A 15,628-nucleotide genomic window follows, 5' to 3' on the forward strand; every position below is an offset into this window, starting at 1 on the left:
GCTTTTTTTTTTTTTTTTTCTTTTGGGCCGAGTTGCCGGCAATGGGCCTGATCTTCAGTGACAGTAAAGTAACTAGCTGCAGGAGGAAAATGCCTGCTTCCCTTATCACTGGTCTACCTTAAATGTTTTGGGTTTTACTTGACCTCCCCCTCAGCACTGGAAAACTTCTCTACTTGAGCAGTCTGGTAGTGCTGTTTAGTCACCAGTTCTTGCATGTTTTAGCTATTGTCTTTGGCAAGAGGCATATTTCTTTCTCCTCAGGGAAATGGTAGGATAGAAAAAAGAATAGCTTCCTTATTTTTCTTATTAAGGCTATATTGCAGATTTAAGGTATACTGCCCACGATTTCAGGGTAGCAATGTGTTTGTGAACCTATTAAGTTTACAGGGCCAACAGGGCATTGTGTTTCTCAGTCTCAAGATTAAGACCAGCCTGGTGTAGAGAAGCCTATGAGAAGCTAGCTGAAAAGGAGACTGAAAAGTGAGTAGGAGTTGACAACAGAAACTCCCACTTCAATTTCTTATAGAAGGGTAGTTGTTAAGGACTTGACTTCTGCCCTCATCTTCTCAAGGCAAGCAACTGTAGTTTTCAATTTTGCAGAATGTATGTTACCATTTGCCTATGCCTATCTGATGGACTAGTGAGAAACAAGCAGCAGTACCAGCACTAGTAAGGTTTTTATTTTTGGCACACTGTGTTCAGCAGCCAGTTGCAGAATGGGATACAGGGCAGCAGCTCATAGTTACAAAATTATGGGGGGATCAAACCCAAAACAACCTTCTGCTTTTCAAGTAACAACCAAAGCAACATTGAGATCATGTAGACTAAGTCCTTGAGGAACTTCTGTTACTAAACCAGTTATCTTCAAGCTTTGCTTAGATGAGACCATGAATCTTTATACAGAGCACTCATCCACCTCCTACGCCAATAGCTGGAACAGCATTAGTCCTTGCTCCCTCTCATTCAAGATTTGTTGAAACATTTTAGCACAGAACTATTGCAGTATGTCTGCTTGAAGTTTAATCACTCCTTTCTCTTTCCTCCTAGGTTGTCAATTGAACCAAGGCAAGTAGAAGTCTTTCAACATTGTTTTTGTTCAGGCTCACTACAACTGCCAGTAGTTAAATTAAAAACGAACCAACCAACCACATTTGTTTTGTTACATAGTATCCTATGCCACGATGTGCATGGGTAATATGCAGTAGACATAATGAAGTCCCAGAGCATGCACATATGCCCAGTTCACACAGCCACTCTTCAGTATTAGATTCTTTGTGGCTGTAAGGCACCTCACCCTCACACATTAGCCACTTCCCCTCCTTCTGTTACCTCCTAACACCTAGTCATACCTAATAACTTGACAGCATTTATACCCATTACGTAACACTCTCAGTGACCTTGAGGTAGATGCCATTAGTCCCATTTTACAAATGGGGAAACTGAGGCAGTAGCATTAATGGCTTGTTCAAAACCACAGTAGTGGAGTCAGGATTAGAATGTAGGAGTTTCCACTTCAATCTTGTGGGTGTGTGCAAAATCATGGCAACAAAAAGCCATGCTCCAGAATAAGTAGTCTTCTTTATTATTGTTATTATTTCTACAGACTCCAACTCGGATATGCCAGAAACAGGTTTTGCTTTTTACCAAGAAATGAGAGATTGTAGATGAAACACAGGATTAAAAAATGGTGGTAGAGAATAAGACAAAAAGCCAACCAGTGATCAATTCTGTTTAATACTAGGAAAGCCAAAAAGACACTGTTAAGACCAAAACATATTAAAAAAAAAAACCAACCAAAAAACACCAAAAAACCAACAACAAACAAAACAAAAAAAGAAAAAGAACAAGACTTATTTTGGAAATTAAGGTGACATTATATTGGTTTTATTTCAGATTTCACAGAAGAAACACTTTATAAAACTAAAACCAGTTAACCCAGCCACTATCAACAGAGGGTGGCATAAGCAAGACACTAGGTCAGAACATGCAGTGAAGAGCCATCTATTCCTGTCATTGAAATGCTCCTGTACTACCAGGACACTTCACTGGGGGATTCAGATGGAGCAAACGGGATTTATAGCAGTTCTGAGAGGCATAATAGCTCCTCCTAGTTGGGGCTTCATTGCTACCCACATCTCCTCTGTATCATAAGTGTAGTAAGGATTTACTGATTTTGGAAAGGACAGATTCAGCATAGCAAAGGCAAGAAGTTTATTGACTTTTATGCAAGTTTCCTTTAAAAAGGTACTATGTCTTAAAATCATGCCATCAAACTGGTTACTTAGCTAACTTTTGTGGGATCTCCAGTCTCATTACTGAGAGGAAAATGAATACACAAGGCTTAGGAAGACCCTGTGCTAAATAAAATATACAGGGGCTCCGGGTACATACTTGTATGTTTGCCTGAACTTTGGTTATGGAAGAGCAGGGAGGGGTAAGAGGATTTGTTAAGTTATAATTGAAGAACTTTATCCCACCCCTAACCCCCACTCCAAATGTCTGGTTGGGTGGCAAGACTGGAGGTGGGAAGGAAAAAGGTAAAGCAATAGTCTTAATGCTTTACTAAGGTTCTGATAGAACAGAGCACAGAACCTTGCACAAATATAAAGTACCTTCCTACGGATAGCTTTGCCTTCTTTTTATCAGACCAAGTGTTAAGACTGTTCCATACAGTGGCATCCATCCTACACTCCCCCCGCCCCCCTCCCAAAAAAGCAGATGATGGCAAGAGCCCTGCCTTCCTCACTACTACCTTTTCCTTTCTGAACTGGGAATGGCAGTGGGAGAAAGAGAAAAAAAACAGAAGAAAAAGAAACCACATTATTCCAAAGATGCACTTTGGTTTAACATATAGGCAACTTCCCCTTGTAGAATAAGCTTTCCCCTCCAAAAAGGGATGTTTCTTTTCTTCTATAACCCACGATAAATTAAAACCAAGTAAGAAGTCTCTGGTTTGACATAATAAATACTTAGAATATATCAAATGACAAAAAAAAAGTTACAAAAGCCTCAATGGAATTCTCTTTCTGACATAGCCACAGACAGATTCTTCACAGACAAAAAGGTATCTCAGAAATCAGCTGCAGCTCTTCTCCCTGCTCACCGGGCTTGGTCAACAAGTGCTATCACACATGCTTTGGAATACTGTTAAGACAAAAACAATATAGAGCACAAGAAATCTACTCCTAAATTTGTTTTTCATACTGCCAAGGGTGTAGGAACAAGCATCGATGGGCAACCCTCACAGCAGTGCATAGTGACAGAGTTGGAGCACTAGAGTAACACAGACAGGGATACTAGGGGAAAACAAAGCATACGAAGAGAACAAGGAGAGAGAACCCATGAAGTTGGGAAAGGAAAAGATGAGCAAGAGAAAGAAATCAAGTTCAGCTGGACTTCCCAGTTCTGGCAGCAGAGCAGATGAGATGTTGAACAACAAGAAGAGTTCCTTGGGGTCTGTCATAACAAAGAATGTTGTTGGCATTTTCTTCACCATTGGTGGTAAGCGAGCAGAAATTAACCCTCTCTGACACTGACACGTGGCTCTGCCAGTGAGCTGTGGATGATCCCAATAATAGATTCAACGCCATCTCCCTCCAACAAGGTGCGGTGATCCCCTTCAATAATATGGACAGATACTTTCCCATCACATACCTGCATAGATACGGAAAAGAACAGCTTTACAGTCACATATACAATCAGGTAGTTGGTTTGGGTTTGGCAGTCTTCTAAGTCACTCATAGTTTACAACACTATCTCGGTCAAACTCAATTGAAAACAGCACCAGTTTGACACATTTCTATAGGTCAGCTGCAGGGCATTGCTTGGAATCAGTTTTAAAGCATGATAATTTGACAGCCTGACAGGTGACCCACTCAAATATAAGCTGGGCAAGAAGCCAACCTGATGCTAACTGAATAATTACCTACAATATCAAAGAATGATAAAATGGCTACTTCCAAGCCCTTAGGAAAATCAAATAATGCTCCTCTCGGCCTAATCTTTCTCCCACCACCATCAAATCTTCCTTTAAGGTCATTAAGTAACTCTTAATAACATACAAGTTAACCTAGTATCAATAATGAGTGTAACTTAGAAGTATGAAGGGAAAAGAGATACCAGAAGCAGGTGCTCCTGAAACTCTCTCCCTTTTCCCTGGTATTGTACAATAATGTAAGACACTTAACCCTTTTACATGAACAGGGCTAGAGACCAGTGACCTTATCTGGACCATGGGCTGAAAAAGTAGTTTTCAGGCTCACAAGAAACCCACATACTAACTTCAAAGCTGTCCCCAAAAGCTAAAAGCTAAAGAGCGACCTCTGTTGTCAAAAGTCTGACAGTTGCTCTTCAGAAGTCTGCCCTCAAGCAGCAGACAAACTTGAGTTTACAGCGACAGAAGGATACTAAAAGTTACTTCTGTTAAGTTACTCTTAACATCTTTATTATCTGAAGTCTAGACAGAGAGCTGCAAGAACCAGCTATAGAAACACTTATCCAATAGAGAGAGTAGACCTCCTTCTAGCCCTCACTACCCCAAGAAAATGCCTGGAACAGTCAACTCATTTGCTTCTAGGGACTTTAAATTCCTGTTAGAGCACAATAGCTGCAGAATTGTAATTTCTTTCAGTTGGTTTCATCCTTTCCCCCGCAGTAAGGATGATTTTCCATGCTTTTCTTTTGCTCCCTCAAGTATCAAGAGAGCCTCAACAGTCACCAGCAGGCCTCAGACTGACCTCTGAGAGTCTGTAGTCTCCACCCAGTCCTTCTTCATATTCACTGTGAGACTTTGCACGCATCAATGTCACATTCCCATGATACTTGGACTCTGGTATATACTTGTCAGCAGCCTTTAGTTTATGGTAAAAGGAAGCAGCAGCAAAGCTGAGTGCTTCACGATTGATGTTTGCATGCATCCGAGTTATCAGGTCTGCAGCAGCATTCACACGAGCCTCCAGATCTTTCAGGGGTAGAAGAACCTCCAGCAGCTGGAAATAATATTTTTTTTTTCCATTAGTCTCAATATCTGATAATCCATCTGTTAAACAGAAAACCACAGCCCTCTTGTGAAACATAAAGATACAAAAAGCCCCAAACAAACCAACATCACCTTATTATATTCAATGCCTGTAAACTGCTGAACAAAGGCACACAATGCTTCAGTCTCCAATGCAGCCTCGTTTCCTTGGGCCAGCTTGGCTCTGTAGCTCTGTAGGAGAAGAATAAAATGTGAACATGATAAAAAATAATTACAGAACAAATGGCTTTGAACCAGGAAAAGGTGAGGGAGGAAAAAAAGAAAGAAAAAAGGTTAGGGTGTGGAATAAAGATCCCGTGAGGGCAGATCCACCGCTGGCAATTACCAAGAGCCTAGTATCCTACAGAAAGTTCAATGGATATGTAAGGGAATGCTTAAGCAAGGTTTCCTAGCATCCCTACACAAGGATCTTGTCTTGCAGGCTCCAGGATCTCCCAAAAACATACTAATATTACAATTCATCATAGCAAGAGCAACATTTGTCTCCTAGCCCTCACCAGTTAATGGAGACCACCCCCCATATGCTTTCATCCTTCAGCCATTCCTAAGCATCTACCTACAGCCATCAGCCAACTCCCCTGTCAAGACATCTTTTCAGATGATTCATATCTGGAGCAGCAGGATCTTAGAATGTGAGCCCTGACACAGGATGATCCCCAGACAATAGATTTTCTTTGCGTCTCTTACCTGAGTGTATGCTGCCACAAAGGAATGAGACCCATCAAAGAGGAACAGACTATTGAGTGCATGGGAAGCATTTTGTTGGTCTTGCAGTTGGGAGCACATTTCAAAGGCTACGCAGGCACCAAAGGAATACCCAGCAATGCGGTAAGGTCCTTCGGGTTGTATCTGCTTCATACAGTCAATGTAATAGGCTGCCAGGCTCTGTATGCTGTCCAAGGGAGCAGCTAGAACACAGAAGCAAGTTAGAAACAGATTCCAGTGAAAGACACTGCCAGGCAGGTGGAAACATCCACATTATTTTGTTGAAGGTCAGTTTCTGAATTATGGTTAGCAACTTAACATTTTGGACAAAGAATAGTAATGTTGCTGCTTTCCAAAGACAGGTAGAGCACCATGCCTTGTTTTTCTCCTGCATGTTTATCTGCTGGCAGGGACTGTGCAACATCCAGTTGTTCCATTTGCCCATACATAATCTAACCTAGTACTTCTCTTGTTATTTGGGGAAGCCTGACATGACCCTGGTGCAGGCTATAGGTACTGATACTTTAACCTCAGAGTTTAAGAGTCTAGAAGCAAAGCTATCTCTATAAGGCAACCAAAAATTAGAATGTTATTTTACAAATTCAAGATGATGAACTGAGATACCTTTTGTGCACTGGAGCCCATAACAGGGCATATGAAGTCTGGAGGTGAGAGTGTAGAAAACTGCAACAGATCCTTCAATGGGGTGAACAAGGAAAAGAGGGCGCTCTGTGCTCTGAACATCATTGAGGCGGGTGACTGTTGGCCCTTCTGGGTTCACCAACAAGTTGTTCAAATCCAGTTTTGGAGATTTGCCTGGGCCTGTCTTCATCAGTTGGGATGGCTTTAGCTCTTTGAAGGGAAGCACACCAGACAAAATACAACTACATTCAGGATCAGTCTTGGTCACACACTCATAGTCCTGAAGAAGAATCTTAAGGTTGCTCTGGATTAGCCCATTGGCTCACTAAATCATCAGGGCACAGACAGATCTTCAGCAACTGCATATGCTTTTAGCTTACAGTAAGCATGACATTACATCGTTTACTCCTTAGACAGGTAAAAGGTATCAAATTGCATCCTGCACAGAGCTGTAGAGGAGTACTCATACAGGCAGATAAGAGCCAGGCAAGAAAGTGGCTTTCACACTCTTTCTTATACCCTGCTCCCAGAACTAATGGGCCTGACCCCAGTGCCCAATGCACTTCAGTGACATGTCTGTCACTTAAAAGCCTTTCAGCTATAACCTTATTTCATTATTTGAGGCTTATGCCACTACAGACAAAAGAAACTGGAAGCTTAATTATTTGCATTCAGGTGACTGTCAGCAACCCCAATGCAGGCACTATACCCTCTGCTGTCCTGGAATTGGAAGAAAGTTCATGGAGTTTTTTGATTGTAAGAAGTCGGATTTCTCTCATGGTCATAACAATGTCATAGTCTCTCTCCAGCGTCTGGCGCACCTCCACACCCATCAAGGAATCCAAGCCCAAGTCTGCCAAGGTACTCTCAGCATTCAAACTACTCACATCACGAACACCTGAGAAAAAAAGAGCACACCAATAAAAGGCCAATTTCTTTTCAGCTGTAGGCCTCTTGCAGTTTTCTTCTCAACCACCTTCTATTCCCCTGAAACCTGAATAAACTGCAGCTAGAGAATTACATTTTAGGATTATCTAATGCTTTCAACAAGTCACCTCTTCTACAATCCACATCTAGCCTACTCATATAGGATCTTGTCTTTAGAGTACATGTTAAATGTGTGCAGCTTTTACGACAGGGATGACAGGGGATACATCAGCCTCAGCTAAACAGGTGTGAGCTGTGTCACTACAGCTCTAGACCAAGTTCAGAACAGCCACCTAGAGGAATTTCACCTACTGCAGGCTCCAACTGAAACTGCAGTTCTAAACTTAACTAACCCTCAGCTACAGCATGAGACAAAACCATCAACGATGGTTGATTGCAACACCTGATGTCTATCACACTGGAGAAGACAATGCCTATAATCTTCATTCCCTTTTCCTCTTCAGTTTTCACACTGTTAAAGTCTCTTACCCTTTCCTTACAAAGCAACACTTGCATCTACAGCTCTTTCTCCCTGCCTCCATCTTCTGGTTGCCATGCTCCCACCATTAATCTTCTTACTAGCTTCCGCCTTTTTTGTCTTCACACTATCTCTCCTTTCAAACTAACCCTACAGCTGGTACAGATGCTTTCCTATGACTTCTCAAAGCCACATCTGTTCTGCGAGGTCAGACTTGTCCGACTGCCCACAGTTCCTTCAGTAATACTCAGGAGACTGCCTTTAATGTATCAGTATCTCTTTTGGTAGAAAACAAAGAAGCAATACATGCTTCTGTCCACAAAAGAGACAGAGTTGACAGAGATTATTCACTTTCAGCAGAAGAAGAGGGGACAATGGTAAAATTCATGAGGTACAAAACAGCCAGGAGGACATGGCATTTCTTGTAACACATAGTAAAGCTATGGTTACTATATGTTCACACAGAATGACAGCTGATGAGAGAATACACTAAGTACATAAAAGCTACTTTTGGCAGTATAAGGATATCCCAAGGTGAATGTTTGAAAGCTGCAATAGTACTCAAAGCTAGTCATGTATTTGCTCTATTATGTGCTGTCCCAGAATTTTGCTCTTCAGGGCTGTTCATGTTGATTCTCCATTTGGAGAAAGGTGCCAGTCCACTCTAAAGAAAACCCAAGACAGTGAGGTATGCATGTGTATGTAAATACAGTAAGGTCAAGAAACGACCTGATTATTGGAGAGAAGCATCAGTGTAAAGGAAACAAACAGCCCCCCACCACCCCCACAGCACAGGAAATCAGGAGGAGATGCTGAATAGAGCATCTGCAGCATCATCACTGATTTCCAAAAGCATTGAGATGGTAGACACTGCCCAGCAGTGCTTGTCTGAGAGCACCTACCCAGGATGTGAGCAACAGCTGTTACAAGATCCCGCTGACTGCCTCCTTCAGTTTTCACAGAGACCTTTTCTGCTAGGACAAAACTAGACATGACAGGATGAGGCTGATTCAGGAAGATGTCAAGCACCTCCAGGCATGAACTGATTTGCTGTGGAATGGTTCCTCCAACCACAATCTCTTTGTGTCCCATTGTCTTAAGAAGGATGCCCACATCACCAATGGCTCCCCACTGGATTGCCAGGCCTGGAGAAGAAATCAGAAGAAAGAACACACTGGACAACTAACTAAAGCAGGAGGCAGCAACAAAAGGGAGTTAAAAACCAGCTAAGTGAAGGCCTGCATTTCCTTAAAATTCTGTTAAATGGTCAGTATTTGTTCACACATGAATGACTCAGGGTAACAGCTAGGAGAGGAAACAGCCTTCAACATTCAATATCCGGACAAAGGCAAAAATTTCTGGTGAGCTGGTTCTCCTCTGGATGTTTCGAGAGAAAGATGATTCTGTGCAATCAGTAAAGTCATCTTACCTGGGAGTCCATCGTGATGTCGCTGCTCACAGATACGCTCCATGGTAGAATTGGCAAAGCCATAATTACTTTGACCAGCATTTCCTCTTCCACAGCTTACAGAGGAGAACACAACAAAATAGTCCAAGTCTGGACACTTCTTACGAGTCACCCTTGGAGTAGAGCAGGGGAGAGAAACTTCATCAGAAAAGCCTGATAACTCTGTCACTGGGGAAGACTAGGGCAAGACTCAGTTTTTAAAACTGCTTTAAGTTTTATCAGCTCTGTGACCACGAAAGCAGTACATATTTGTCTCTTCTACAGACACTTACCAATCCAAATGAAGGGTGCCTGAATACTTGGGCTTGTTGACCTCCCAGAATAATTCTGGGGTCTGGTTTTCAATCATACCATCTCTCAGGACCTGGGGGGAGGGGAGAAAGAGAAAAAAGTGTATTTTTCCATTTAAATTGGCCACATGGCTTGAGATACGAGAGGGTATCACTACACAATGCTTTAGTGTAACTTTAGAGTATGGACATACCCTGAATGCCCCAAAATGACTAGGACCAACATGGCTTTTGGCAAGTCTGCTTTTTTCAGTACTGTCACTGCAGCCTTCAGCTGTCAAGTTCTGTGGGGGACTTTTCTTGTCCCCATGGGTCTCAGGCAACGTTTGTCAACTGAAATCACTGGCCATACAAGTTGCTTCCCAGGTCAAGGGGCCAGACCCTTAAGCCTTTAGTCACCAGGTAAGGGCAAAGCAAAGTGTCCTTTGAAACACAGAGATGCAATCTAAAACTGTATGAAGCCTGATTGCCCTCAGTAGAAAAGCCACTTGAATGGCTGCTCTTTCTCTCTTACAAGTCCTTACAAGTCACTTACCACAGCCAAATTAAAGATGCCTCCAACTGGACCAAGCTGCAAAGCTTCTTCTATCAACAGCTGTGCTCCTTCTAGCGTTGCGATATCACTGGTAGATACCAATACCTGGATTCCCAGTGCCTTCCACTGCCTAACACGTTCAGCCTGATAGCCTATAAAAATAAAGGTGACCAGTACCTGGGATGAAGCATTTAAACCGTAAGGCTTTGGTTAACCTGCCCCTTACTCTTTTCTGACTAGATAGGAACTGAATAGATAAATACCCAATTCAGCTACAAGCAGAAAACGGGACAAAACTGCTAGAGTAAGGCAACAGATTATAGTAGCACAACTGGAACTTAAGAAGTAGAAACAGCTGGTCTATGTGTTTGAACAAGTGGTACAATTGCAAACCTATCAATGGAAAGAAATCTGTAGAGACAGAATTATGTAGACTGAATTTGTATGAGGAAAGAGTGAAAAGGCTACCGCTACTAAGAAATCTCAATTCTGCAACTGTAATCAAACTAATGGCTTAAAACTGAATAAAAATGCTTACTGATATTATCACATAATAGGGCACATCCTTACAGATCAGCTATCTGAAGGAGCAAGAGTAAGCATCCACACAAAACTTGAGACAGTTTTGTGCGGTCCTTCCTTGTGGCATGTGATCTCCTATGCTACAGCTACGGAACAAGTCAGTGAGGTATTAAGAGACAGATTTCATAGAGGGGGTAAAAGTAAGGCTGGATAAAAAATCCTGGGTAAGGGAAGAAATGGGCTGATAGAATTGGGAAGCATAAACAAAAAAAAAAAACAACAAGGAGAGGGAAGAAGTAGTTGAAAAAGAAGTTAAAAGATACTTCCTCCTTTGGAACTAAAACGGCTTGTTTCAAGTGAGAGAATACATACATGAGAAAAAAGAAAAAGATATCAAGACACTATTAATTACTGATAGGACACTGTAAAAATGGAAAGAAACTACAAACTCAGATCTATTGAAAGGCAGTCATGTTCCCTGTTTTGCTTACCAGTTCGTATGCCAGAACGAGATGTCAGTATGAGCTTCTGTGCTCCTCTCTCAACTAGCCATTGTGCCAACTCAAGCCCAAATCCTCCTAGGCCCCCTGTGATGATGTAAGACTTGGTAGGTGGACAGGAGGTTCGAGAGATGGCAGAGATTTTAACCGGGTCAGACCTTCTCAGAGGAGATTCCAGTTCCTCCTCCTGGACCTGCCCCCCGTGCAGAAAAAACATAGTTCAGATGAGCTGCCCCCAGATGTCACCCCTGAACCTCCTGCTCCGGGCCTGGCTCCTCCAGCCACCCCAGGAACACCTGTTACAATGTCTGCAGTAGAAATAACCATCCTGTGCTGTCCCAGTTATTCAACTTCAGCTGGAACTGGATCAAAAATATCCAATACTGTTACCTACAGAGGATGAGAATCAGAGTCATTATCTCATTACCTTGATCATAACTTTGCCAATATGTTTTCCCTGTGCCATGAACCTGAAGGCAGCTTCTACCTCTTCTTTGTTAAAGACTGTACTCCTCAGGGGTTTTACTACACCATCTTTTATGCCTTTCTTCAACAACTCTGATACCACTTCCCACTGTTGATTTTCCTCAAAGACTGCATCTAGTAGGATCCCATGAAATGCCACATTCTTGAGGAAGAGAGCCATTCCTAGAAAAAGCAACTTGGTTATGACCTGATGCTGGCTGACATTTCAAAACAGAGTCTGTCATCTGCTTCAGAAACATTTCTTTATAGGTCAGTAAAGTAAGACTCGGGAGTAAAGCAGTTAGTTGCTAGCATTCTACATTTTCCAAACTCATTCTTGCATATACACTCTAAATGCTGTATTAATTGGGTTGTTCTTTTACAAGCAGACCAGTTTAACAAAAATGCTACTCGCAAAAATTGTGTATGAAGAAGACAAGCTACAACATGGTCAGTCTGATACTGAAAAGGACATTTTGTGTCCAGCCGAGTTAGTCATAGAGGAGCGAGAACTCCATGTTACATCCTTGTCCATCTCCACAGGAAATTCTTTCTCACAGGAAGTTTTCCAAAATGCTAGGATCTCTCGAAATGTAAAGAGACTGTCAACACTTGCTATATTCAATCATTCTACAACAGGAGAACATACTTGTTAATTTTCACTAACACATTTGAATTTGTTTTGCCATCCAGGAGAAATCAGGTTAAATCTTGCCCCATATGCCATCAAAAACTAGGAGGTGCTATTGACTCTCTTGAGAAACAAGAGGCCTTGCAGAGGGGCCTGGATAGACTGGAACATTGGGCATTCATCAATGACAGGAAATTTATCAAGAACAAATGCCAGATTCTGTACTTGAGACCAAATAATGCCAGGTACAAGTTAGGAGAGGACTGGAGAGGACTATGAGTTAGGAGAGGAATTGGCTGGAGAGCAGCTTTGCAGAAAGGGACTGCAGAGAACTGGTTAGCAGCAGGCTCAATAGGAGCCAGCAGTGTGCCCTGGCAGCTGAGAGGGCAAACCGCATCCTGGGGTTTGCCAGACACAGCAGAACCAGCTGGGCAAGAGGTGACTGTCCTGCTGTGTTTACTGTTGGTGAAGCCTCACATGGAGCTCTATGTGCAGTACTGGGCCCAGCAATTTAAAAACAATAGGAAGGTACTCAAATGTGCAGGTCCCTTCCAACCGGAACTATCACATTCTATTCAAAATGGCACAGATACTTAGTGAAACAACAAATTAAGGTTCTCTCAATATCAGGTTCTCTGTAGTTATCTCAAAAATTCCATTAACTTTCACTAATTATATTTATCCAGAAGAGAGGGCAAAACTGCAGCTTGTGGAACTATGAACTTCATTTGCTGAGTTTTACAGTGCACTCATCTATCACAAATGGATATGTGACATCCCAAAAAGTTTCCAAGTCAAACAGATCTAGGAAATCTATAATGTATCAGACACAGTGGTAAACAGTGCCATGTGAAATAAATGCTGTTTCATACTACTTTCCTATTCAAACACTGTGGGCAACATGTCCTATGCTGATTTTAAACAGTCTTTGAAGAAGAGAATTATTTTACATGTTTTATGCTCCTCCGAAAGGTGTTTGCTGAAAAACTACATAAATCACTAGTGATAAAAGTATCCCAGCTAAAAGTTTCTCTAAATTTGAAGATCGGTCTCTGCTAAGATAATATATAGGTTGTGCTGTCATGTTTGCTTAAACCTAATGAGATCTATTTCCCAACGCCCCACCTTACCAAGCTGACTGTTGTTAGACAGATCAAATTTGCCTATTTCCAAAAAGCGCCCATGTTGAGCAAGACAACGCAAACTGGCTTGGAGCTTCTCTTCTGCCAAGGAATTTAACACAAGGTCCACACCTGCAATGAAAAGAGAAGCAACTATTTAATAAACTCAACTCTGAACTCTGCTGAGAGCCTAACCCTGCTTTCTAGTGACTCATTTTATCTTTAGAACCTGCAACTGCATAATGAGGCATAGCTGACAAAAAAAGGAAAAAGTATTTCTTGCTCTTACCTTTTCCATTAGTAAGTCGCAGTATATGTTGCTCAAAGGTAGTATTTCGGGAGCTGGCAAAACTATTGGCATCCAGCTCTGGGAATCTTGCTTGGAGATACTCACGTTTCTCAGTGGAGCCTGAAAGTAAAAGAAATGCTGAATGATGCCGGTACTCCTTTTTTGCGTTTGGTTTTTTAAATGATGAAACAGCCCATTTTCATCCGCACGTCTTTTCCACAGGACTAAGTCTGAGCAGCCATCAAGCACTTGTTTCAAAGCTCTCATGCTCTCAAGGTGTCAAACCTTAGGACAAAGGCTGTCTAGTTGTTACTGCTCATTTATGAGCTGGAGCAAGGACTGGAAACAGACCAAGCCTTGCAACAGATAGACACTCTTTTACCATATTACTGAATTTAAAATGAAGTAGCCTTAATATTTTTCCACACTTCATTATATAGTGTACAGAGGTATATAGTGTACAGAGGTATATAAATTTGTCTGTTGAAGTTTCAAGCACAGTCAGTAGCTGTATTTACCATGTACCCCATTTTTAGTCTAGAAACTAGATCAAAGTTATAGAGATCATATTGAAGCAAAAAGTACATATGTAAATGCATATTTTTATATATAAACACACACAATTTCCTCTCTCATGTATTATTATTTCTTATATATATAAATTTTATTTTATTTTCCCCTGTGACACTAGACCCTCAGTACTCACCTACAGTAGTAAAGACACGGCAGCCCATGCTCAGGGCAATGGCAATGGCTGCTTGGCCAACACCTCCTGAGCCAGAGTGAATAAGGATACTCTCACCCTTCTTCATACCACCTCGAACCACCAAAGCATAATAAGCAGTGGCATAAACCACAGGCACTGAAGCTGCTTCTTCCAGCGTCCTAAGCAGCAAAGTGAAAGAGAGAACGTATCTTTAGCCTTGGAGAAGACTACTAGATTCTCTGATGAAAATTGCTTTTCTCCAATGGAAAGGTTAAACTGTTAAGATAGCTCACACATACACTGGGATTTTGGTGTTGGTTATGTTACTGCTTAGTTACCAAAATGTATTTGTGGAAGGATGAAACTCTTGGCAGCTGTGGCAGTCTGCTGGCATGACTGAAAAACATTTACACTTTTTGACCTAAGGGCCTAAGGAGATGAGAACCTGTGCAAGCCTCTATACAAAAACTAATGCTCAACTCCTGCAGTGAATCTAAGCCAAATCCTACAGCTGCTCAGGAGACTAACTCTGTTATCATTTCCCAGTTGGGAATCTACCCACTGTGCATTACTCTGGTCTGATTAGGGCTGTCATCAGCCTCAGGCAGGAAGGCAAATCTAAACCACACCCCAGAAGACAGAAGTGGACCTACCAGTTTTTAGGCACCTCCCATAGAAACCTCTTGTCACAGTCTACCACTGTAGCCAGCCCCTTTGCTGGCAGCAATCCCATCACCCTTCTTCCAGCCAGGTCCCGTCCTGAGAACTCCATGCCCAGCATGCACTGCTGCAAAGCCCAGTTACCTGAAAGAACATTATCATCTTTTACAAAGGCTATTTCTCTTCTAAAAATCCCTTGGTCAAGAATTTTTAGGTCAAGAATGTACTACCACTGTGGGTCCCAAAAATTAGAACCTCTGACAGAAAAAGTGCTGGAATTTGTCTACTACGCACACAGTTTGTAAGCCACCAGAGTTAATTTCTTGCTACAAAAGTAGCAGAAAAGGATGTGGTCTCATTAAATCTTACTCTTTATCCTTGATGATATTGCTTCAGTTTCCAGTTTTCATCTGAGAAATGTCATGGAAATTTCTTGTTTCAGAGGCAATTTTGTTCCTCCAAATAAGAATGATACATAAACTAGACAGCATGATCACAGCAAAAATATATTGCGACACCTTATTCTTTTGCAAACACTAACTTTTTAGGCAGAGACTAATCTCAAGTCATGAAAGGATACCAGGCCCTAGTAGTCACAGCCATAAAAATCTCCAAATGCACACATTCAACCCCCTCTCCTTTAAACAGAGT

The 15,628-nt window shown here is 41.8% G+C and overlaps 1 protein-coding gene across 1 annotated transcript in view; it reads right to left on the minus strand.

Annotated features, from left to right (window-relative positions):
- Positions 1-1,713: 1,713 nt before the first annotated feature.
- FASN (fatty acid synthase) overlaps positions 1,714-15,628 on the minus strand; it is a 44,484-nt gene continuing 30,569 nt past the window's right edge. The window contains exons 28-43 of the mRNA XM_061479933.1: positions 14,971-15,121; positions 14,318-14,496; positions 13,612-13,731; positions 13,332-13,454; positions 11,533-11,753; positions 11,097-11,298; positions 10,084-10,235; positions 9,531-9,622; positions 9,220-9,371; positions 8,693-8,935; positions 7,095-7,283; positions 6,368-6,595; positions 5,726-5,946; positions 5,111-5,209; positions 4,737-4,988; positions 1,714-3,654 (exon numbers count right to left, since the gene is read on the minus strand). Coding sequence (XP_061335917.1) covers positions 3,517-3,654; positions 4,737-4,988; positions 5,111-5,209; positions 5,726-5,946; positions 6,368-6,595; positions 7,095-7,283; positions 8,693-8,935; positions 9,220-9,371; positions 9,531-9,622; positions 10,084-10,235; positions 11,097-11,298; positions 11,533-11,753; positions 13,332-13,454; positions 13,612-13,731; positions 14,318-14,496; positions 14,971-15,121 — 2,762 coding nt within the window. The 3' untranslated portion in view covers positions 1,714-3,516. The remainder of the gene's footprint in view (positions 3,655-4,736; positions 4,989-5,110; positions 5,210-5,725; positions 5,947-6,367; positions 6,596-7,094; positions 7,284-8,692; positions 8,936-9,219; positions 9,372-9,530; positions 9,623-10,083; positions 10,236-11,096; positions 11,299-11,532; positions 11,754-13,331; positions 13,455-13,611; positions 13,732-14,317; positions 14,497-14,970; positions 15,122-15,628) is intronic.

This window comes from Pezoporus flaviventris, unplaced genomic scaffold (genome assembly GCF_033815535.1).
Source record: "Pezoporus flaviventris isolate CSIRO_AGI_PZ_B2104156 unplaced genomic scaffold, CSIRO_AGI_Pfla_v1 ptg000158l, whole genome shotgun sequence".
NCBI classification, from domain to species: domain Eukaryota; kingdom Metazoa; phylum Chordata; class Aves; order Psittaciformes; family Psittacidae; genus Pezoporus; species Pezoporus flaviventris.